The 25502-nt window shown below is 41.5% G+C and overlaps 1 protein-coding gene across 6 annotated transcripts in view; it reads left to right on the plus strand.

Annotated features, from left to right (window-relative positions):
• SLC12A7 (solute carrier family 12 member 7) overlaps positions 1-25502 on the plus strand; it is a 204045-nt gene that overhangs the window by 117052 nt on the left and 61491 nt on the right. For all 6 annotated transcript variants that reach the window (XM_053245259.1, XM_053245255.1, XM_053245256.1 and 3 more), the window contains exons 10-17: positions 3917-4015; positions 10629-10686; positions 11507-11681; positions 14149-14267; positions 17067-17165; positions 19291-19410; positions 20778-20882; positions 22414-22582. In XM_053245259.1, coding sequence (XP_053101234.1) covers positions 3917-4015; positions 10629-10686; positions 11507-11681; positions 14149-14267; positions 17067-17165; positions 19291-19410; positions 20778-20882; positions 22414-22582 — 944 coding nt within the window. The remainder of the gene's footprint in view (positions 1-3916; positions 4016-10628; positions 10687-11506; positions 11682-14148; positions 14268-17066; positions 17166-19290; positions 19411-20777; positions 20883-22413; positions 22583-25502) is intronic.

Consider the following 25502-nt stretch of genomic DNA (forward strand, 5'->3'; position numbering starts at 1 on the left):
CTAATCCTCCCAATGGTAATTATGTTGCTGCAGATTGCAATTTGCTATCCCAGGTTCTCAGGCCAGTCCCTGCTGTGTTAAGTGCAGAAATCTGTGTTCAAGAAAATTCCATCTGTGGTTCAAGAGTTTAATTTCTTCTGATGAGGAGGAGGAGGAGGAGGATGCTACTTTTACTAGTATTCTGCCCCAGTAGTTTTCAAACGTTTTAGCTTCAGGGTATCTTTTCCACATTTCTCTGAGGATCCACTACATGCTGCAGAATTATGAGAAGTGTTCTGGAGTACACAGTCAATGCATGTGGGGTGCTGCTCAGGTGTTGGGCCTTATCTTGCCCAACTTTAAATGAGAATGAGCTGAAGGTAGCCCACTATGGGCAAGGTGGCAGACAAAACAAAACAAAAGTTTCAGCTCCACTTTTCTTTATATAGAATACAAGTCAAAATGGTGATAAAGATTGTGTTAGGAAATAGATTTCAGCACAAGTGGCAGTGTCCAGCCCATTGCTGAGATAGTGAGATGCTGGGCTCCAGCTCTGGCGGTAGTGAATAGCAAGAGGACAAAGCAGTCTATAATTCTCTCTGTTAAAAGCCTCTTGATTTAAAAGGAAAGGTGAATCCTGTCAATAACCTTATTTCTAGATGAATAATGGAGAGATTATGTAAGAACTTGCTAGGCTGACTTAGGGAAATTTCGTACTGCACCAATGAAAGAAGCTTGCAGCCTAAAGCAGTCATGTTTCACAGCTGCTCTGGACTAGTGTCTCTCTGAGTGGCAGCCCTTGGAGGGAGAAGTCAAAGAAACAAACGATGGTAGTTTGTACTGTAACACAAAATAGTAGTTTAGCTGTAACACAAAAATAAAGTTGAGGTTAACTTAGGTACACAAACCAACTTCTAACCTAGGGCTCAGATCTTGGTTAGGCAGCCATAAACAAACCATGGTTAGTGTCATGATATGGTTTCAGACAATAAAAGCAACTTCAGTTACATGAAATAAACCAAGGTGCCACATGGTATCTGAATCAGCTGTCTTTCAAGGAAGCTTGTCCGACATTACTGCTTTCTTGATTGAAAAATTACAGCTCTTCATTTCTAAGCCCCCCCCCCCCTCTTGTTGAAGAAGCTATTCTTCCTCCAGCGTTCTTTTCTCTTCTCATCTCTGCACTGCGGTGGATACCAGAGACAAGGAACTGAATGCTTGATCACATTACTTGCAGATGCCAACTTATGAATCTTTATACAAAAGGTTATGACAAAGAGAGCCTTCTGCTTTGCTAAGGAGACATGACTCTGAAACTAAAGTATTACATGATTTACTATTTCCACATAGGAAGCTGCCATATACTGCATCAGACCATTGGTCTATCTAGCTCAGTATTGTCTACACAGACTGGCAGTGGCTTCTCCAAGGTTGCAGGCAGGAATCTCTCTCAGCCCTATCTTAGAGAAGCCAGGGAATTGCCAGGTGCCAGTTTGAATACCAAATTTATATAGCATGGGCAGTTAACTTTGGCTCTCCAGCTGTTGTTGAACTACAACTCCCATCATGCAATTTATTGTGGCTGGGGATGATGGGAGTGGGAGCTGTAGTTCAACAACAGCTGGAGAGCCAAAGTTGCCTACCCCTGGTCTGTAGAGAAGGGCTGTTCATTTCCCATAATTTCTCACAATCAATATTTTACATGGAAATTGGCATACATATTGGATTCCTGAAAACCTCAGCATTAGTTTTAAGTTGCCAATCCAGATAGTTCTGGGGGATGGGGGGAGCCTCTGCTAATCACAACATAGAAAACTAGGCCTGCAAGACGATTAGATCTTCATAAGTAAGTCAAGCCATGTTTGACTACTTATATACTAATCTTCTTTCTCCTCCAGTCACAGAGTTCCTCACTCAAAATTCCAGATGCTACAGCATTTCAAATACATTCAGTTTAGCAAGTACAGTACAAAAAAATAAGCAAACTTTTTAGTGTAAAAATCAGAGTGTAATTTACTGAGCATTTGGGTTTTCTTGGCACAGGATACATATTTTTGAGTACACACTATGAATAGTCCTACATATGATACAGTGTATTGTTTAAATATGGCTGCCAAAAAAGACAGTGAATTGGAATTCTGTCAGCATCTTTTTTTCATGCCTGAAAAAAATAGGTCTCTGTCTTGCTTTGTGCTGCATTGATTTCTGTGAGTAATGGAAGAAGCTGTCTAAACTTGTTCTTCCATGTAAAAAAGTACTCTTCAGACTGGATAGATTTGAGCATCCTTGTAATAGCTAATAGGCTGAAAAATATTGATGAATATGGAATCCAGTACAGCACAACTTGAACTTTTGCACTTTCATCGTCTCCTGTCTTCCTGCTCATGTATCCTTCCTCTTGTCATCCTCTCTTTTTCCAAGTATTAGGGGTAGACTTTAGCTTAAGACCTTGGCATATGTGTCTTCTATTCAGGAGTGAATTATTGTTCTGGAATGTTAATGAAATATTCCTTTTATAAAAATATTCACCTTGGCAAGCTGTTAGGGTTGCTAAAAGGATAAAGCCTTGTCGGAATGGGTGGCAAGTTATTGCAAGAGGGCTAAGCAGTTTGTAGTAGGTTTCATCTCATAATGTGAGCAAGATTTACTCCTTTCTCAGTCAAGATCCTTGAAGCTAACTCGAGTATTTTATTCTTTTGGCCACCTAATGGCACAGTAGGGAAGTAACTTGCCTAGGGAGCAAGAGGTTGCTGGTTCCAATCTCCTCTGGTATGTTTCCCAGACTATGGGAAACACCTATATCAGGCAGCAGTGATATAGGAAGATGTTGAAAGGCATCATCTCATACTGCGCTGGAGATGGCAGTGGTAAACCCCTCCTGTGTTCTACCAAAGAAAACCACATGACTCTGTGGTCGCCAGGAGTCAACGCCGACTTGACGACACAACTTTACATTACTTTATATGTGTAAAAGTACACACACACGGCTAAAATTAAGCAGATGTTTCGTGACAGAAACTTTGAATATTTCCAAATGTTTTCCCCAAAACCTTCCCTCCTTGCAAATTTACACTTTAACCTTCTCCAGACGTTATTAAAAAGCCCCGCTGTCACTGTGTGCAGTGGGGGAAACGGGGAGGAAGTCCCGCCTTTGCTGCTCACTGTTTCACTGAGGCTTTTCTGAAGAGGGAAAAGCTCTCCCTGTGATGGCGGGCACATCCTTGATTGCGAGGGTCAGTTGATCCACCCTTGCAATCACAGATGTTCCTGCCATCATGGGGAGAGCTCTTCCTTTTTCGGAAAAGCCCGTTGTAACCATGAGCAGCGGGTATGCGGGTAATTGATGCAACAGGGGCAGGACTAACTCCCCCTTCACCCTGCTGTACATGGCTATAATGGGGCTTTTTAATAACATCTGCTGGAGACTTTTCATAAAAACATATCTTGTGCTCTTCCAATGCTTTTTGGTTGTTGGCTTTAAAAAACAACAGTTTTTTAAAGTAGTTTTTTCTCTTTTTGTTTTGATAATCATAATATATAATCTACAGAAAATGTATTCTAAAATTATGGATTCATAGAAATACAGAAATGGAAAGTAAATTAATGAACAGCTAATCCTCTGCCTCAAGGCAAGAAATCTTTTATTTGTCTGGCCTCTACCCGATAGCCTGTATGGATCCTTCACAGTCTCTGGGCCAGCAGACTTAAGTCTTTAAAGGCTTTTCTCCTAAGATGTAACCTTCTGACCAGTGGGAAAGAACAGAGGCCCCCTTCTGTATACCAACTTAAGAAATTGCCATCCTGTATTATCCTTTCTCTGTGCCAGACATACTAAGGTTGCAACTAATTGGTATCATGTTTTTTTCCCCGTTGTTGCTTGACATAAGTCAATTTATTCAATTTTTCTAAGATGTCTAAATTTTGTTCTTGGTTTTAGGGATTATGGCAGGTTCAAACAGGTCTGGAGATCTTCGGGATGCTCAAAAATCTATTCCTACTGGAACAATTCTTGCCATTTCTACTACATCATTTATCTGTATCCTTTTAATTTTTTAAAGAGATAAGAATTTTATATCTCCGGCTTGTATACCGTATATTGAGGTTCAGTGTTAAGTCTTTGCTTTGATGATACACTGATGACTAAAATATGTAATATAAAACATTCTAAGTAGAAAGAAAGAACCCTATGGGTTCAGACTACACAATGTAACTATTCAGTGAGCCAGCAACCCACTTTGAGATTCACCAGGCAATATACATCTGTCAAATAGATTAATTACAGATAATGTAGGCAGTTACATTCCAACCAGTTCCCCATCTTTAATGAATCCCATGGATTCCAGGTGACCAGCGTGGTTAATTCAACTGGGTTCAAACTGAATCCTGGGCTCACTAATCTGGGTGGATTGATCAGCATGCAGCAGAGAGGACCCTGAACTCTTGTGGGTCTTCACCTTTTGTATGCCACCTGTTCACACTTTCTGGGGCTTTCCAGTCAGGCCCCTCTTCCACTTTTCACTGAAAAGATATTTAGAGCATATTAGAAAAAATCTCCGGGGGGACGCTGTGACATACCTTTTTCTTTTGAAGTTTGAAGCCTACTCTGGGAAGAGGAGACGCAGACTTGAGAGGGTAGCAAACTTTTATTTAAAAAACAACAACCCCAAAAACTTTATTTTTCTTCAAACGGGAGGAGGGGGAGATTTTGAGGGGTGCTATCTCTTTAGGGGAGATGTCCGTGTGTGTGTGTGTGTGTCTGTGTCTGTGTGTCTGTGTGTCTGTATGTGTTTGTTTTTGCCAGGGCTTGTTTTGATGGTTGTGTGGCTTTCAGTTTTAATTTCTCTTTTGCCTGGAGAAAGACAGTGGGAGGAGCCATCTAGGGCTGAGGTGAGTCACAACTGGTTGGAGGGGTCACATTCCTGTCAGGGGCGTAGCAAGGTTGGAGTGGGCCCAGAGACAAGATTTTAAAATGGCCCCCCTCACTGAAGCTCAGCTCATGAAGTAAAGAAATCTTAAATGAGGCTGAAGAGTGGTAACAAAAAGCAGTGTGTGTGTGTGTGTGTGTGTGTGTGTGTGTGTGTGCTATTTTATTTATTTATTTATAGCGTATCTCTCTCTCTCTCTCTCTCTCTCTCTCTCTCTCTCACACACACACACACACACACACACACACACACACACACATATATATATATATATATATATATATATATATATATATATATATAAACACCTATGTGCCACTATAGAACATCATCCTAAATTAAAAAGGTTTTGTCAATTGTGGACGATGCAAGTCATTTAATGGTACTAGAGAAAGACATTCTGTTCTGGTAGTTCCAGGTCTTAACACTCACATCAGTTTTGGAGGATGAATAGAACTGAAGGAAGTCCGGGCAGGTGCACACCTGAGGGAGTCAGTCATGTGGTTTGCCTCTGCCCCCCCACAAGGCAGTGGGCCCCCAGACAACTGTCTCCCCTTGCCCTATTATAGTTACGCCCCTGATTCCTGTTGAATCTGGTTGCCTCAGTTTGAAGCCTACTCTCTAAATAATAGGAGGCAGCCAGGAAAATTAGTGACCAGAGCTTCATGAACAGGAATTAGTTATCATAGGAGTTTTGCATGGAGTTTAGGGGGAAAGTTTTCAGGAGAGCTTGAAAGGAGCCCCTCTTGGTCACACGAAGTCCAGTGGGAAGAGAAGGTAAGTAATACTCCCTCTTTTATAGTCCTGGGAAAGAAAGTTTAAACTGTTGAATAGCTGATGTTAGCTAAGACCTAACTTTCAAACAAGCAATCTCCCGACAGTGACTGAGAGCTGCAGAAGCAAATCAGGAGGCTTCAAAGAGAGACAGAGCTGTTATAATGGGTGACTTCAGTTTACCCACACATAGACTGGGTAAATTCACATTCAAGTAATGACAAAGAGGCCAGATTTCTAGATATGCTGCATGACTGTGCCCTAGAACAGTTGGTCATGGAACCAATCAGAGAGAAGGCGACCTTGGACTTAATCTTGAGTGGTAACCAGGACCTGATACAAGGTGTCAGTGTCGTGGAATCTTTAAGGAACAGTGATCATAGTGTGATCAAATTCAGCATACATGAAAGGAGAGAATCACCAAGGAAGTCTGACATGGACACTTCGAATTTCAGAAGAGGAAACTTCTCTAAAATGAGAAGTTTGGTGAAAAGAAAACTTAAAGAGAAAATCCAGAATGTGTGGAGTTTATTTAAAACCACAATATTAAAAACCCAACTAGAATGTATATCAAAAAGGAGGAAAGGTACCATCAAGTCCAGAGGATGCCAGCATGGCTAACAAAGTCAAGGAAGCTATAAAGGGGCAGGGGAAGACTTATTTCAGAAATTGGAAGGCCTGTTCAAATGAAGACAGCAGAAGGGGACACAAACTTTGACAGAAGAAATGCAAGGAGACAATAAGGGATGTGAAAAGAGAGTTTGAGGAACATTTAGCTAAAAGCATTAAGGGGAATAACAAAAACTTCTTTAAATACTTCAGAAGCAGGAAACCTGCCAGGGAGGTGATTGGACCATTAGATGATGAGGGAGTGAATGAGATTATGAGAGACCGTTAGATGATGATTAAGGAGGATATGGCGATTGCAGAGAAGCGAAACGACTTCTTTGCAACTGTCTTCATGACAGAAGATACTGAGTATATACCTGTGCCTGAACTGAGCTTCTCAGAGAACTGATTCAGATAGAGGTGACAAGAGATTATGTTCTAAACTCTCTGGGAAAATTAAAAATTAAGAAATCGCCTGGGCCAGATGGCATCCACCCAAGAGTCCTTAAAGAACTCAAATGTGAAATTGCAAACCTCCTTGGAAAAAATATGCAATAATAAAAAATAACAAATTGTTTTCTGGGTGGCTCACAACACATGTAACTTATCCCTACAATCAGGCTCTGTACCAAAGGACTGGAAAGTAGCCAATGTAACACTGATTCTCAAAAAGGGATGGAGGGGGTGGGGGAGTGTCTGGGAAATCACAGGCCGGTTAGCTTAATGTCTGTGCCAGGCAAATTAATGCAAAACAATCTCAAAGATAAAATTGTTAAGCATGTAGAAGAATAGGCCTTGCTGAAGGAGCACCAGCATGGCTTCTGCAAAGATAAATCTTGCCTGACCAACCTTTTTGAGTTCTTTGAGATTGTCAACAGATGTATGGATAAAGGTGATCCAGTTGACAATAGTATACTCGGATTTCCAAAATGCTTTTGACAAAGTTCCCTGCCAAAGTATCTTGAGTAAGCCTAGCAGTCATGGGATAAAGGGACAGGTTCTTGTGTGGATTGGTAACTGATTGAAGGACAGGAAATGGAGGGTAGGTATAAATGGACAGTTCTTTAAATGGGGGGAGTAAGAAGTGGGGTCCCCCAGGGATCTGTGCTGAGACCAGTGTTTTTAATATATTCATAAATTAATCTAGAAATTGGAGTAAGCAGCAAAGTAGCCAGATTTGCAGATGACACCAAACTATCCTAAACAGATTGTGAAATCCTAAACAGATTGTGAGGAGAGCTCCAAAAGGGAGGGAGTGGACAACAAAATGGCTGATGCGGTATTAGCAAATGTAAAGTGATGCATATTGGGGTAAAAAAAACCACAACTTCACATAAACGCTGATGAGGTCTGAGATGTCGGTGACTGACCAGGAGAAGGATCTTGGGGTCGTGGTGGACAGCTCGTTGAAAGTGTCAACACAATGTGCAGCAGCTTTGAAAAAGGCTTATTCCATGCTTGGAATAATTAGGAAGGGGACTGAAAACAAAACTGCTAATATCATAATGCCCTTTTACAGAACTGAGATGTGGCCACATCTGGAGTACTGTGTACAGTTTTAGCCACCATACCTCAAAAAAAGACATTATAGAACTGGAGAAGGTGCAGATGAGGTGATCAGGTACAGATGAGGTGATCAGGTGCCTAGAGCACCTTCCTTACGAGGTAAGGCTACAACACCCAGGACTTTTTAGTTTAGCAAAAAGATGTCTTAGGGGCGACATGATAGAGGTCTATAAAATTATGCATGGTGTGGATGGACCCTCTGATTCAGAGAAGGATGATGATGATGTGGGAAGGGAGTTATCTCTTCCACTGTATTCCAGTTTTCCTAACCAAATCCCACTCCTCTGGGAGGCTATTTGTTTTGTAAGGCAAAATATACAAGTATCACAGAAGTCCCTGATGGGGGCAAATAACAGCTCTGAGTTGGATTAGGGCTGGGGGACAATTCAGTAACTTGCATCCTTATTCAGGAGATCCTGTTTTATACCCTGTGAAAAATGCCAGAATCTGCTACTTTACTGGCATTCGGCATCCCTAGTGGGTTACCTCCAGCCTCAGAGGCAAAATGACTCTTAATACCAGTTGTAGGAGAGCGGGGTTCTCAGAGGCATCTGGTGGGCCACTGTGTGAAACAGGGTGCTGGACTAGGTAGGCCTTGGGTCTGATCCAGCAGGGTTTTTCTTAGGTTTTGGTTTTCCATCCCACCCAAATCACTCTGAAGGAGTTTCTCTTTGTTGTAGCGGGGAGGGGTGTCACCCCAGATACAACCATTCTGTCAACTTAGCTGTTTCCTCTTCCTTGTGATTTCTTGATCATATTGCTCTTTTCCGACAGTGGTTCTCATCCTACTCCTTTTTTGCCACCCTCCATGTGCATGTGCAGCTAGCATACTATACAACAATACCTATACCACTCTGCCAGATAAAACTCATCTGGACCTCTATATTTAACTGCTAATTTACTTCTTAGGATTTCTTTATCTTGGACAGGGTTGCACTCCCCCAGAAAGACAAAGTTTGCAGGAACATGACCATAGGAAGCCACCATATATTGAGAGAGATTTCTGCCTGCAGCCTTGGAGAAGCTGCTGTCACTCTGTGTACACAATACTGAGCTAGATGGACCTATGCCAGACCATAGGTCCATCTAGCTCAGTATTGTGTACACAGAGTGACAGCAGCTTCTCCAAGGCTGCAGGCAGAAATCTCTCTCAGCCCTATCTTGGAGATGCCAGGGAGGGAACTTGGAACCTTCTGCTCTTCTCAGAGCGGCTCCATCCCCTAACAGGAATATCTTACAGTGCTCGCACTTCTAGTCTCCCATTCATATGCAACCAGGGCAGACCCTGCTTAACTAAGGGGACAAGTCATACTTGCTACCACAAGACCAGCTCTCCTCCTTAAACATAGGAAGCTGCCATATACCGAGTCAGATCATTGGTACATCTAGCTCAGTATTGTCTACACAGACTGGCAGCAGTTTCTCCAAGGTTGCAGGCAGGAATCTCTCTCAGCCCGAACTTGGAGATGTTGTGGAGGGGACTTGGGACCTTCTGCTCTTCCCAGAACAACTCCACCCCCGATGGGAATATCTTACAGTGCTTACATGTGGTCTCCCTTTCAAATGCAACCTAGGTGGACCCTGCTTAGCAAAGGGGACAAAGTCATGCTTGCTACCACAAGACCAGATCTCCTCCCTTGGCGGTTCTCTTGCACCCTATACTGTCCTTTGAGAATCAGGTGGTGGCAGTACCCAGAGGTTTCTTGTAATCAACCATGACCAGTATGCCAGCTGCAACCCTGTTTGGAGGTCACGTCTGACCCCAGTCACTCATGCATTGGCTATATACAGATTGTATTACTTCCGTGCACAGTTTGTGGTGCTGCACTTGAAGGTGGTTCAGGAGCTTCAGCTGGTCCAGAATGTTGCTGCAAGGATGTTCATGGAGATTAGTTCCTTCACAAGTATTGCGCCCATCCTGCAGCAGCATTACTGGTTGCCAGTTTGCTTCCGGGCTCAATTCAAACTGCTGGTTTTGACCAATAAAGACGTCTATAGCTTGGGGCTGGGGTATATGTCAGACCATATTTATCCACACAAGCCTGCCAAGGGACTCCATTCTGCATCACAGGCCCTGTTCTTTACCCTGATTTGGTTGCTGAAGACCAATGACAGAGCCTTTTGGTTGTGACCCTCTGACTTTGGAATGCCCTCAGAGGAGCTTCACAGGCACCTAATCTTAGGATTTTAAATAAGTTGTTCTAGTAAGAACTAATCTGCCTACTCTTGCTATCCTTACAACTGGACTAAATTTGGTCCAAATCAGTTAGGCAGTTCATGTTAGCCCACTTGTGCTTCATTATTTTATGTTGTTTTATTGTGATTTATTATTATGAGTTGCCCTGAGTATCATTGTGCTTTAGGGTATAAATAAGTAAAAGTAAATAAATAAATAAATATAATATATAAATAATATAAATAAGTAAAGAAGTAAATAAGATATAAATAAGTAAATAAAATGTACTTGTAATGAAATAATATATAAAAGAAATCCAGCATTTTATGATGAAATTCTAGAGGGGAGGATCGCCCCTCTTTTTTCCTACTTAGCTTTTTCTTTTTAGGTACATGTAAGAATTCTAAATCCTGCTGTTTTCAGTTGCAGATTTAAGCACATAATTTAGTTTTCCCCACTGAAATCAATGGAAGTTAATAGTGCTTAACCTTTTTTGGTATGTGCCTTAATGCTATTCTAATTCTCTAACAGAGACTTAGGGACCTTCTCTCCACATTTCCATTTTATGTACCTGTAAGTTCCTTGAACCTTAATTGCAGATCTATCCTGTATAGTTCTTTTTGGCGCCTGTATAGAAGGTGTGGTCTTGAGGGACAAGTAAGCAATATTATTTTTATAATATTTAGATAAATGTTGTGGGATTTTTTTATATTGCTAAGTGCTTTGTCTCACGTCACTTTTAGAGAATGTGGGTGCAAATTAGTCATACCATTTTAAGTTGGGTGAAAATATGATACAGGCAATACAGTCACCCCTCGCCAACCATGAGGGTTCTGTTCCAGGAAAACCTCGTAGTTGGCGAATTCATGGTTGGCAAGTAGTTGAAATATATTGGAAACAGGGATAAGGGAATCATGGTCTCAAAAAGACCGAAAAATAAAGAAAAAAGATTGAAAAATTGCAAAAAATACCCGGAATCCCTTTAAATCAGCAATAGTTAGCAAGAGGAGTGAGGGAGAACCCCCAGAAATCTCACCCCAAAAAAACCCCAAATTACCAAGAAATCTCTCCAAACCATGGATACTTGGGTCATGGTTGGTGAGACCTGTTGCAATTTCCCAGTCGCAGGTATTCAAAACCGTGATTGGGGAAACCGCGGTTGACGAGGGATGACTGTATAATATTCTAGATGCAGGAATAAAGGTTGCAAGATAGTCTCACCTCTGAAACAGATGTATGTTGTCCTTTCCAAGTAGAATTTTTGTTTATCCTAAGACATTAATGTGTGTATCCCTGTTTATACATGTTTGGAAGGGTGGTATAGAAATCAAATAGACAGATAGATAGAAAGATAGATATACACATCTTCTAAAATACCTTGACCCCTAAAGTTTTGTGAACTGAACTAGTAGGCTGATCATTTTGACTAATTCATGAAACTCTTTGTTTAATGTTGTATATGATCTTTCCTCACAAGATTTGGAGAAGCAGTTAATGGAAACCTAGTGATCGGTACATTGGCATGGCCCTCTCCATGGGTTATTGTCATTGGCTCATTCTTTTCCACTTGTGGTGCTGGTCTTCAGAGCCTCACTGGTGCCCCCCGACTGCTGCAGGCTATTGCAAGAGATGGCATTGTACCATTTCTTCACGTGAGTGTCTCTATTTTTCCCCCTTTAACAGTGATATAAGCAGAAGTTTGTCCTACTAATCATTCTGTTGTGATAGATGAGACTTGATAACTGATAAGGTTCCTTTCATGTATTCAATTCTGAGTCTGGGTGGTTATAACCTGTTAGAGCAAGAGCTATTTCAGCTTTATTATGCAAGAGGAAATCTAGTGGTGTGGTAGCTTCTTGAAAAATGAACATATGAATACTATTTCATGTTTTAAAAACAACAACAACCCTGTGTGAAGTAACCCCAAAAAGGAGAGTTGTGAAGGGTTGAAATTTGCTGAATTACATGGAGAAAGATAATGGTGGGCTGTTGACTTCAGAATATTGGCACATGATGTGACAGAAATGCTCCATTCTGTGTTTGTTCCATGTATACTGATAGTTTGCGTTGTAAAATGGGGCCATGGCCTTTGGAATGGAAACAGCATCTCAGCATTCCATCATCTAATGAACATAAGGTTGTAATGCAAATTTCTTTTTCATGCTTTCATTGACATATTAGTTTTCAAGCTAATATGGTAGCCTGTGGATGGGGAAAGTACCCTCACACTAAAATACTAAGAGCTTGCTGGATATGATACACCTTGACTTGGAGGTATGCCCCAGACCTCCAAGGTTCTTTCTCGGGGGAGATTAGACGTACTGTTGGTCTTTTGCTTGCATGCTCTTCCTCCCAACCTTACCAACCTATCTCCTTCACTCTTTACTGGGAAGAGGCTGGAAAGAGCATGAGACTCTGACTTCAAATTATTTTAGGATATGCCATTTCTGGCACTCTTCTCCTGTTTTCCTTACCATGGAGAAAGAAGGAAGCAAATGAACCAAGGCCTGCTTCCTTCATTTCCCTAAGAGAAAGTAAAGGACAAACTGTGCCTTGACTGGTCTAAAACAAGTGTTAGTTTGTGGGCAAGCCCTCTTAAATGTGTTTTATTTTTATTGTGCAAAACAGCAGAAATGAACTCTTTAAAATTGGAACTTGGCCGGGCCGGGGGGGGGGAGGCCCTGGCATCTGATATAATGCAAGAGCATGCTGGCCCCACAAATGCTGACACCACATGAGGGATGCTGGGAGCAGCATCCTGTCACTGTGGTGGTCACCTTAAAGGAGACAGCAGCACAGGCTGCTGCTTTCACAGTGGACCTTTTGTGGCCAGTTATTGAGGGGATCACCCTTAATTAGGAGTACTACTTCGGATAGGCTAGTACAAGTCTCCAAAATAAAACAGATCCCGGACACCAGCTGGATTTAATTCATCAGTTTATTGTTACACCCTAAGTACTAGTTAAACCATAGTTCATTTACTCACACATACATACTTACCAGCCCCACTTAAAGGTGATCAGTCTTTAATGGGGAGTTGGAAGAAGCTGGAGGCCCCACAATCTTCTGTGCTTCTTAGAGAAAACCTCTGTTGATGCCTGACTTAAAAAGGGTTGCCTGTCTTTGAAGCTGTTTGCTGTTCCGTGTTTGCATCCATCCTTATCTCAGGATCAACCATAGTCCTTGTTTTCCGAGCAACTCCTTTTCTGCTGTCTTTGGCATGTTTTCCGGTTTTCCCTGGTCCTTTTGGGGCATTTCCTTCCCAACGTTTATCATGGTTTGGGGCTGGTATATACTTTGCTTAATCATACATTCTTTCAGACACACACACAGTTCCTTTTATCATTTGTTTATACAGAAGTAAGTCATTCTATTACATTTGCAGACAATCCTTGAAGTGGGAGCAGTTCCCCTTATCAACATTAATACTTCATTCAGTTATACACGTAGGCTATAGAACTGTGATATAAACAGTCACTTTTAATCAAATAATTATACTAGCTGTATTAGATGTCACTTTACAGAGTAAAGCACCACAGTGGGGCGGCAGAGGCTCACAAGAAGGGCAGGTAGGACCTGCCTGCCTCCTCTTAAGGGAACCCTGCGCCAAGACATTTTGGCTGTAGGGAGCTGAATCATTTTGGCTCCTCTTCAAAGATTCAGGCACATCCCTCTTTCTCCTCCCTGGAACATCACTAATCACTGCCAGGAATATGTCCCTGAGGGCTGCAGAGGGGACAAAAGTGAAAATCCCTCCCTGATCCCCCCTCCCTGTATGCTGGGCTGCAGAGTAATGCTGCAATACACTAGTGTCTCTGGCTCCACCCTCATAAAGTTGCAGAGAAAGTGGGCCAATATTTTTAAGATGGTCTACCAGTATATGCAACATTTGGACAACTGGGGAAATGCACTAAAATGGAACCATTGTGCCAAAGTGCAGTTGGAACATTGTGCCAAAGTGCAGTTGGAACAATGCTGCATGTTGTGTTATGCTGAATTTTATGTAACATATAATAGTTGGAATCTTTACAGGAAATAACTTAGACAGGATGTCACATCAAATTAATGCAGTTCTGAGATGTATTTGAAAGAATAAAAGGATTTGTTCTTTTAAACTAGATATTTGGTCATGGAAAATCAAATGGAGAACCAACATGGGCCTTGCTCCTCACTGCATTTATTTGTGAGATAGGTATTATCATAGCTTCTCTGGACAGTGTGGCTCCAATCCTTTCTATGTAAGTATGCACAGAAGATATTTTTATCATTTTAAAATAATTTAATATATTATTATTATTTATAAAGTGCCTATGAAGGGTAGGCACTTTATATAAAGCAGAAATAAAATACCAGCCCTGGTCTCTGTCCTACAGTCTAAGTAAGACCTAAGGGAAGGGAAGAAGAGGGGAAAGGTTGATGTGCCAGATGGCATGGCAACTGCCGGTATGAAGAGACAAGTGTTAATCAAGCATTCAAGGGTCCCATTGGGAGGAGTGAGGTGGATGTCAGGAGGTAGGTCGCTCCAGTGAGGGGGACCTGCAAGAGAGAGTGGGCCAACAGAAAACTGAGGATGGAATCTTTTAAAAGGGTTACAAGACTCATGAAGAGGACATGTGTAGGACAGTTCAGATAATAGGGTGCCCTAGGCATAAAGGACAAGGGTAATGTAAGCCAGGCGCGGCTCGTGAACGCGCCTCCAGGGGAGCGGCGGGTGGCTCCTTTAACTGTAAACAGAGCCGGTGCTCCGTGCCGCCCAGCAGCCCCCTCAGCGGGGAATCGCCTCCGCCACTCACCTGGCTCCCACGGAGGCGAGCCCCCACCAGCGGCCAGGTGAGTGGCGGAGGCGATTCCCCGCCGCGGGGGCTGCTGGGTGGCACGGAGCACCAGCTCCGTTTACAGTTAAAGGAGCCGCCCGCCGCCCCCGCCGGAGGTGAGTTCACAAGCCGCCCCTGATGTAAGCATGAAGAGAGTGCAAAGAGGCATAGATGCAGAGAAGTGCAGATAATTAAGTAAGAGCAGGTGGATGAACACAGTTAAGAGCGAACTGAAGAAATATAAACTGAATATAAGATGAAAGAGTCAATGCAGTAAGCAGACAAGAACATAACAATCATAGTAATGAGCTCAACAGGTTAGGCAAGTTGAAGAATTCAAGTTGGAGGAGAAGAAGCTTGGGAGAAGAGACAGGAAGACTGAACAAAAGAATATTGCAATAGACAATGTGAGAGATAATGAGGCTATTCACACAAACATGCAAAACGGGGCTAAGGGAGCCCACCTCAGTTTTGCATGCTCGTGTGAACTGCCGGGATTGGGCTCGATTCCAGTGGCTACGCTGTGGCAAACCCACCTAAGTAGCCCCCAAGTTAAACGAGGTTAAGGGAGCAAGCTCTCCCTTACCCTCGTTCTTTAAATCATGTGTCAGCAGCTGCAGCTGGCATACGGGGGGGGGATTCCAGTAATTGTGCGGTGCATTGTTGGGGCTCCAGGGGGGCGGGGTGACGTGCAGCGGCACATCCCAGCACCGCAAACCCGGGAGCTGCAGCGGGAGCAGCTGCTCATCTGGGCAGGCTATCTGCTCACCCAGGGTCCTGAAGGAGATCATCTGTGGGGGAAATTAGTTAAACCCTCCCCGGAGCTCTTCTCACGGATCGTGAGAAGAGCTCTACTGAGTGAACACAATTTTGAGTTGCATCAAAAAGAAACGTGTGAATATTATAGATACTACAAAGATAGAATTGACAGGGCTTAGCTCTTCAGTAGATAAATGAGGAGGAACAAAGAGAAGAATCAGTGATGGCTCAAGACATCCTTTTACAGATGGAATGCTGTCCAGATCTTACCCTTGCATTTTTCATCATACTGCAATTGGGTGCAGTGTACATCATTGGAAATTAACATACTAGATTCCCAGTTCTGTGTTGTGGGGGCAGAATAGGAGTGTACATGGTTCAGTCCGGCACGATTCAAAAGACCGACGGACCGGTCCGGATGGGCGGGGGACTGTTGCTTTAAGCAGGGGGCGTGGTAGTACTCCCCCCCCCCGCCGCTCTTCCCCCTCCGGCACTGTGTCATTTGAAAAATCTTCTTGGGGCGGCAGAGTTCCTCTGCCGCCCCTACCCCCGTTGTTGTTTGTAAAGCCTTCAAAGAGACAAGCGCTAGCGGCGCGCGCGCTCGTCTCTGACGCCGTGACGTATGTGGTGCGTGCGCGGCAGCATCAGAGACGAGCGTGCACCGCGCATGGCGCATCCACGCCGCTAGCGCTCGTCTCTTTGAAGGCTTTACGAACAACAACGGGGGCGGGGGCAGCAGAGGAACTCTGCCGCCCCAAGAAGATTTTTCAAATGACACAGCATCGGAGGGGGAAGAGCGGGGGTGTGTGTTAAGTACTACCACTCCCCCCCCCCACTTAAAGCAACAGTCCCCCCGTGCCGGACTGGGGGTGCACCAGACCATGCACACCCCTAGGGCAGAAGTACACACATTGCTCTTGGTATAGGACAGCTGCCAAAAAGAGCATCACCATGTCATCCTCCTACCATAACTCCCGCTCCCTAAATGTAGAATTTTTTAACCTGTATCCTGATATGAATGGGTCATGCATTCCCCCAAGCAGCAGCTGCAGCCAATAATATGATGCACAATAGGGAATTGCATGACATAAGGACGCTGTCAAGTGATTCTACATATTACAGAGGGGAATCTCAGCATTGTTGTGTCCAGACCATGGGCAGAAACCTACAAATTGTAGAGGGGCATCAGTGAGAGCATAGCAAGACTGTAGAACTTCAGATAGCTCCAGGATAAGGCCAGAGGGAAACTGTAGCCTTCAGTCCCTCCAGTCTCAGGCAGTTGTGTGTATTTTATGCTCCAGCCCTTTACTGTAGAGAGTTGTCAGGCTGGCTCTTTGTATCTTTGTTGGAAACCTTAAAGATTGGCATTGGACTATGTAACTCTTTTTCCCCCTTTTCCTTTGACTTGACTATTCCTGAGACTAAGAGTATTCATTTAAATTGTAAATGTGTTCTTGTTTGCAGGTTTTTCCTAATGTGCTATCTCTTTGTGAACTTGGCGTGTGCAGTTCAGACTCTTCTACGTACCCCAAACTGGAGACCTCGTTTCAGATATTATCACTGGTACAACATATTCTTTATTTCTTTGAAAGACAAACAAGCATTTGACTTATATTCTTAGGCCTTTTGTAAGCATTTTTGTTGAAAATGTATATATCAGTTTTTCAGAATTAAAGCTATAAAAAGTACAACATTCTCATTAAAAACAATGGTGAGGGAGGTAATTGGATTTCGCTGTTGGTTATTCAGTTATCATCAGTCTTTAGAAGAAGGATAATAAATAATTACAAACAAGAACACAACAGGTTACATGTTCTGCAATGGCACATGCAGGTCTAGCACTGCCCACCTTATGCTGTGGGACATATAAGCCAATGATAGCTGCTGTTAAGCAGAATATCAGGGACAGGCAATATATTTCATTTGTCAAACTATAGCTTAAAGGAAATGTGAAGGTTTTTTCCTTAATCACACAGTCACTCATATGTGATCAATCAAATACTGTATTATGTTTCATTGTAATGTTTGATTTTCTTCTGAGTTCTTACATACTATTCTAGTATGCTGTTAACACAGTAGTGGATTGAATTTGAATTTTATCTTTTATTTTTTATTTATTTGCAATTGAGGCAGGAGTGAGGGAGAAGGGGAAATGGGAATATGCCCCCTGTGAATGCAATTCACTCTTAGTAGGTTTGTTTTGTTCTCCCCATTCCCAAGGAAGGTGGATTTGAGCAATTTGAAACTTGGAAAATTAAACTCAACTTCCAAGGACATGAGAACAAGTGCATACCCACAGATTGATTTTGAGCATTAAAGAACAAAGTTCAGGGCTGCTTGTTTGTTACTTTTAAAAATTTAAAAGGCATGGCTGTAGATTAGAGAGTAAACAACTGTGATTGAAAAAGGATGAAAAACTACTGTCAGAATCAGAATTGCGAAATCAAGAACCTATCTGTGTGCTTTAGATTTTGCTATCATCCTCCAGAAATAAATATGTGTATTACAATTGTTGAAGTTCTCAAGCTCTCATGAAGCTTACTTTGTTACATTTTGCTCCTTCATTCTTTTATTACTTTGGTAGTCAAACACTTTACTGCACTGTGGTGTTATTATGAATATGTGTTTGAGGAAATTATCTGCAAACCCTGTAACTTGCAAAATGTGCCCCTCCCCCCAAAAAATGCCCCCCAAAAAGGCATCAGCTGAGGAATTGCCCACAGTTAATATATTTGGTAATTTAGAAAAGTCTAAATATAAGTCTGCAGATGTTCAGACACCTAGAGAATGAAGATCCATACTTGTTTGCATCTGAAGTTGGCTATGAAAGCTCGTGTCACAAGAAAATTACTTTTAACATACTACAACATTTTAAGTCTTTTTGCTATTTTGTAATTACTGTGCATATCCATGCCCTTCCTATGACTTTGCATCTGTTTCCCAGGGAAGTCACCTATTCATCCATACTTCAGACTGGATAATATATCTCTTCCCTAGAAAATAGTTTCCTATATTAATCAATCTAGATTAGTTTTGTATCACTGGGTTCATACACTAATCTTTTAAAAGGAGTCAGAAGTGTCACTGGAGATGAATGTTGGTCACACTACCTGAAGTGAAACGTTTTGTCTACTTAAGCTTTCTTGTATTGTAAATTAAATTATAAAATACCTGTTAGCTGAGAGATTCACTTTACAGGAGAACCAAGTAATTTGCAGAAATGCTATTTGTGGTTCCATGTATTTGTGGGTTGTCTCATTGACACCTGTTTGCAGTATCTGCAGTTCCTAGAGGGCTGGGTCTCTGGGGAGCCATTTTGTGGCTCCTTTCCTTACAAAAACTATCTCTATTGACTTTTCCCCATGGTTTGGGCAGGGGGGCATTTTGTGGCATTCCTGGACACATGAAAGGATTCCTGGCCACATATGGACCCTGTGGAGCATGCCACAGTAATTTTTTTTTTTAAGTTATTTTTCTGCTTTGGGGCCATTTTTCATGTTTTCCCTCCACTTCAGAACCTACCCTGCTTTCCCCATAGCAATAATAACTCGTTACTCGTGGGTCTGTTACTCACTGCCGTAGGCGGGAAACTGAAACCCCACCAGTCACGAGGTTCTCCTGTATTATTATACTAAGCTTAGTAATATATACATGAAATGTATGAACTCAAAACATATATTTCTTTTAGGACTCTTTCATTCCTGGGGATGAGTTTGTGTCTTGCCTTGATGTTCATATGCTCTTGGTACTATGCCTTGGTTGCCATGCTGATAGCAGGATGTATTTACAAATACATTGAATATAGAGGGTAAGGCTGCACATTTATTTGATCCCCAAATTATTTGTTCAGATATAAAACTTAATAGGAAAATTCTTCCTGCACAGGCTTATAAACTAACAAAGTACTTTTCAGTATCTCCTGTTGACTTCTGTGGGAGAATGTAAAATTCCTGCAGATTTAATTAAAGATATTACTGTTTCCATGACCACATTTATATACCATTAAACTTTTATTGAGCAGGGGTGTAACTACTATTAGGCAAGGGGAGGCGGCTGCCTGGGGGCCCCCATGCCTCGAGGGGCCCCCCAGAGGGAAGTCACATGACTATATATTGTGAAGTGTGTGTGTTTATATCAGTGAGGGGCCCATTTTAAAATTTTGTCTCTGGGCCCACTCCAGCCTTGTTACGCCCCTATTATTGAGTGTTGCTTTTTGGCAAAGACACATATGCACATTTCTTGTCCACTTTTATTTTACAGTAAGGATACTAGAGAAAATAGAACTGTGTGAAAAGTTATGTGACCCATCCATTTTTATCTACTTTATCTTGACACACATTGTGTGACTGAGGGTAAATAAAGGGTAAATTTTATGTAGGTGAAGATATTCTTATGCACTCTAACTTCTCCTATCCCATGGGCTCATACATGACATGGATAAATGAATTCCAGAACAGCTGATAACAACATGGCATGAGGCCCACCTAGAATATATTATATTCAGGTCTGGGAGATAGCATCTGGAAAGAGAAACTGGTTTTTATAAAAGTATAGATGCTTTCCCCCACACTTATCAGAATAGAATCAAACAAATCATGCAGGATTCAGTGCCATCAAGAACTTCTATTTCAGGCATCTTGAAATTTACATGCAGCTGGGCTCTAATGCAATTCCCCATTTGTTTAAATGAATGTGATGACCCGGGAAAATTTCCGACAAATCATTTTAATTTGCCCCTCAGATTGCAAAGGTCCGCTTCCTCCATTCTAGTTACTCAGTCATCCACTAAAGACTAAATCACATCTTTTTGAAAGGATTTCAGTTGTTTGCAAAGTGATAGAAAATTACTTCTCTTCCTTGTGACCTTGACCAGTAAACATGGGTCCCAAACCCAAAATATTGTTTAATTTTTCAAGCATTTCCCCAGAGTCCTTGAATTTGCAGACTTTCATTTATGTGACTTGACCTTTACTGTGCTTCAAAGTGCCTTAACATAACTATGATCTGAAAGTGTTCTCTTGCAGATTCTGAGTCAAGGAGAGTAGTTGTCTAAAACAAAATGTGAGATATAAAGTTTTGTCACTTCGATCCCAAGATGATTTTGTGCATTGTCTTCTGTATAACAAGGGAATGATGGTGTTATCATCAACATATAGTTTATGTGTTCTTTTTAAGAGCTGAAAAAGAGTGGGGAGATGGAATCCGGGGGCTGTCCTTGAATGCTGCACGCTATGCTTTGCTTCGGGTTGAACACGGGCCTCCTCATACCAAAAATTGGAGGTAAGTGTCCTAATAAATTCACTAGTTAATAAATTCAAATCCACTAAGAAATTTCAGAAGAGCAACCTGGTACTGGTATATACAAGCCACAACAACAAAAATTTTGATCTAGGAGCCAGCCTCAAAATGTAGGAGCCAGGCAATGGACACCTGACAGAAATATTGGGCGTAGTGGCAGACACTGTAGAAGGAGAGGGTAAATGGGCTTCTCTTTGTCTCCTTGACAAGTAACATGCTTAGAACAGGAAAAAGGACTGCCTTAGACAAATAAATACGTTATAAAATAACTCTGTCTCTGAATATCCTTGTCTAGATGCCATGGCTCCCTGGTGCCTGGGCTTTGTCAAACCCTAGGTGTATAGTGGGTTCATATTTGGAAGTTTTCCTAATTTCTTTTAGTTTTGAAAACACAAAAAACTGCATTTCATAAGGGTTGGTAAGTTGCTATGTAGGGACATAAAACATATAGTATATCTGATGGCAGGCAGATTGTCTCCTGTGTCCATTTTTCTTCTTGCACTCTGCTTGTCTTTTGACTCTTTAGCTCATCATCGCAGCTGTGTATTTTCCACATTTCATTTAATCTTAAAGCTTCATCCTTCTCTGCCTCGCCTCTCCCTTATTGCTAAAAATCTCTTGTTTTTATAACTTTATTTCACCCTCTCTCATTTCCTTTCATTCTTTCCTATCTAATCTCTCTCAGCCTTCTGGCTCTTTTGATTCTGTATTTAACCTCACCCAGATCTCTCTATCCTTAAGAAGTCCTTCTTGAACTTTTCATCTCCCTCCAGCAACACAAGATCTTTCTCTTTCTTTCTCTTTGCTTCCTGCATGTGAGGTCTGTATTCTCCACCGTGTTTGTCCTCCAGCTCTCTTTTTGATACTCTGTAATCAGATCATTATGATTTTAACTAGCAAAATTATTTTAATTAGCAAACACATTTTAATGCTTTAATTGTTTTAATGTGTGTTGTTTTATTGTATACTGCTCAGACATGAGTTTGGACATTAAATAAATATGTTAAATAAACAAATAAATAAAATGCCCATTCTTGCACAATACAAACCCTCATTTCTCCCATTACAAGGATTTCTGGAGATGTTTCTGTCCACAAACACTTGCTTTATCTCTGTGGAATAAGAGCCAAGTCATGTCACTGCCACATTATTCCTAAATAAAACATTTTACTTTTTTCATAAGAGGAATGAAGATGGGGGCCAAACCATCAGGTCCGCGGCTAAATCTGCTCCTGATGACGTAAGAATAAAATGTGCTACTTTCTGCAAAGTTGCATCTTGTGTTTGTTTCTTGGTTACTCTAGAGCAGTGGTTCCCAAACTGGGAGCCTCCAGATGTTGCTGAACTATAACTACCATCAGCCCCATCTACAATGCTAGGGCTGATGGGAGTTGTAGTTCAGCAACATCTGGAGGCTCCCAGTTTGGGAACCACTGCTCTAGAGTATAACATTACGTTGTTAACTGGCTTTTATATATATATATAGAAATGGTCGTTATAATCTTCCATCCAGGCCTCAAGTCTTGGTTCTGTTGAATTTGGATTTGGAACAGTTGGTAAAACACCCTCGACTGCTTTCTTTCGCATCTCAATTGAAAGCTGGAAAAGGACTGACCATTGTGGGATCTGTACTCTCAGGAATATACTTGGATAAATACACAGAAGCTCAAAAGGCTGAGGAGGTATGCATTTTAAAAAGCAACAGCAGCACATGAAAATAGAAATAGCAATAGCCAATCTTCAAGATAGTCCTGAGAATGGGAATTCACTATTTTTTAAAAAAAATCCTTGCTAATTGCTGTAAACATTAAGCAAAGTTTAAGCCATTGGCTTTAGAATTTGCCAATTTTATCACTTTAGTGTATTTAGTAGTGACTATTTTTGAGGAAGAACAAGTACTCAGAATGGTTTTGATGACTATAAGTGTTGACTCTAATGGCTGCATATTTGCAGTTGTCACTTTATTTAGTTATTTAATGTTTTGATAAGAAAAAGTTATTGCATTAGTTATATAACAATCTAAAAATATTGTAGTAAATATAACTTTTTAAAGATTATGGCTGAATGCAGAGATAACATTCTCAGTTATCCATTTCTGATTATAGTTAAGTGACTGAGAATATTCTTCCTTGCCCTTTGGGCTCTCATATGCCTTTTCTTTTCCTTCCTCCTCTTTCTCACTTGACTTTGCCCTTAATACTAAACTGGATAGTTATGTCAGAATTTGGAAACTGTTTGAAGCTGGTTTGCAAACCATGTTTAAAGTTAAGTCCAATAGGGTGATCCCTGGTACAAATATGGTAATCATGGTTAGTGTTGGAAAGGGAAGGAAAGAGGGATTTGAGTAGAAGGGAGGAGAAGAGAAGATGATGCAGCTAAGCTGTTAACCACTGGAAAACATTCTGCGCTGAGCCTGTGGAGTAAATACTGCAAGGGCGTTTCTAGGGTTGGGCAGGCAGGGCACGTGCCCTGGGTGCCACTTGAAGTGGGGTGCCATTTTTTTAAAGTATTTTTTAAAATGGCCACCGAAAACAAAATGGCCACCGTGCATGCTCAAATGGCCTCTGTGAGGCCCTAGACCATGCCAGGCCTCACAGAGGCCATTTGAGCATGCACGGCAGCCATTTTGTTTTCAGTGGCCATTTTTTTTTAAAAAAAATTATGTTTAAAAATGGCCACTACACATGCTCAAATGGTCCCTGCAAGGCCCTAGAGGCAAGTGGGGGAGGGGAAACCTTTTCAGACCTCCCCCACGGCCATTAGGAAGCCCCCCAAGGGGCTACAGGTAATTTTTTTAAAAAAAAATTAATATAAGTCATTGTACAGATATTCAGTTTGGCACTATGTACAGAGAATCAGGGCTTGTAAATACTGAGCTGACGCTTATGAGTTAGGATTGTATTCATTTTCTCTTACTTTGCCTCTTGTGATAAGTGAGTTAAATGTGATGTCTTAATAATATGGCTATTAATGGCGAGTTTGTCTTTGAATCAGTGTGAAATCCTTAGTATTAAGGCCCACTGGGAGTTTCTTGCTCTCTTTCTCTCATTTTAACTGTCTTTCTGAAATACTAGAATATATTCCAAGCAGTGACACAGTTGACTCTGCATATCCTTTAATTATTTTCAGAGTATCTGGGAAAAGTCAAATTCTCCATTTATTTTTAAAACTTATGTAATAGTGATGCTACAATACACAGTAGAGAATTAGACAGGCACTTCTGTTTAGTTTTCCAAGTACACCTTCACATAGTATTTGGGTATTTCATGAGCCCCAGCATACTGAAATGTGTTGTTTTCCAGCATTTTTTGGTCTGGCTACGTCCATTGCTAAATAGTTTTTGAAATATTAAAAGATTAACGAGCCTGGCTTGTATTTTTCAGCTGATATTATGGTAAAATTATCTGAAAGATGGGTGTCAGATGTTTGGACAGGAGGCGCAATTTCAGTGCTTGCCCTAGGCGCTATTTTCCTTAGATACTCCTCTGAATTACTGAAATGTTAAAGTGATTTTTACAAAGATTACTATTAGTGTTTCCTGTATCTTGGAATCCATTTCAAGCAAGGCCATAAACTTACCTTGGCCCTCTCTGTGTGAGAGTGATACAAATGCATTTACTTATATAACTGATTTTTCGGTTTTAGAGCAGAAAAGAGTGGCTGATTTCCAGACCAAGTTACTCAGTAGTACTGCTCTGGAGTTACTGTAAATGCCTACTTAATTTCAGGACTTCCATTGAGTAATTTAGCCAGGATGTCAGCCAGTGTACTTAAAAAATAATAATTCACAATATCACTATTGCCATTTTATTTCCGGTGGTGAATATGAAACACTATGCAGAGGTGGAAAAAAGCCATACATTACAACACCATTTAGGCATACTTAACGGATAAATGATCAATGCTAGGGATGTGCCCGAACCGTTTGGGTGCCTCCTTAGGGAAGTGCCGGATCAGCTTGCGCACCCGCATCAGAACTGGTTTGGCAGGGCGGGGATCAATTCCTTTAAAAATAGGTAAACAGGTTGCTGCTACTTCTCCGCCCCACCTCTTTTCCAGGCATGGCTCTCACTTTCCAAAAGGCCGCGTGCAGCTGCAAAGCTGTAGGCATGTGCAGCCTTTTGGAAAGCGAGCACCTGCTTATCTGGTTTTAAAATGAACCGATCACTGCCTCATCTGTGGCTGCCCGAGCCGGTTAGGGCACATCCCTAATCTGTGCTGTTGGTTGATCAGGAAAAAAGTAAATGCCAGATTACTGAGATTATTACCATTTAGAAAGCTTGAACTCCATTGGAATTTGAGAACAAGGTTCCATCAAAATATTGGTTGACAGATGACTACAACATACAGTCCTGAAGTTCAGAAACTCTGAAAATTTTGGCTCTGAAATTAACAAAATACAAGAGCAACTAACAAATTGTCAGACCAGAAATAGGGATGTGCACAAATCACAATCCATGCACTGATTCAAAGGGTCAGTTGGGGAACCTTAAAACATATTTGTTTGGCCTGGCTTTCCAGGGTTTTTAAATCGGTTTTAATATTTAACCCAGCTTTGGGGTTTTAATTACTGCGATTGTTTAATTGTTGTTTTAAAATGTT

The sequence above is a fragment of the Hemicordylus capensis genome, chromosome 4, assembly GCF_027244095.1.
Source record: "Hemicordylus capensis ecotype Gifberg chromosome 4, rHemCap1.1.pri, whole genome shotgun sequence".
Taxonomy (NCBI): domain Eukaryota; kingdom Metazoa; phylum Chordata; class Lepidosauria; order Squamata; family Cordylidae; genus Hemicordylus; species Hemicordylus capensis.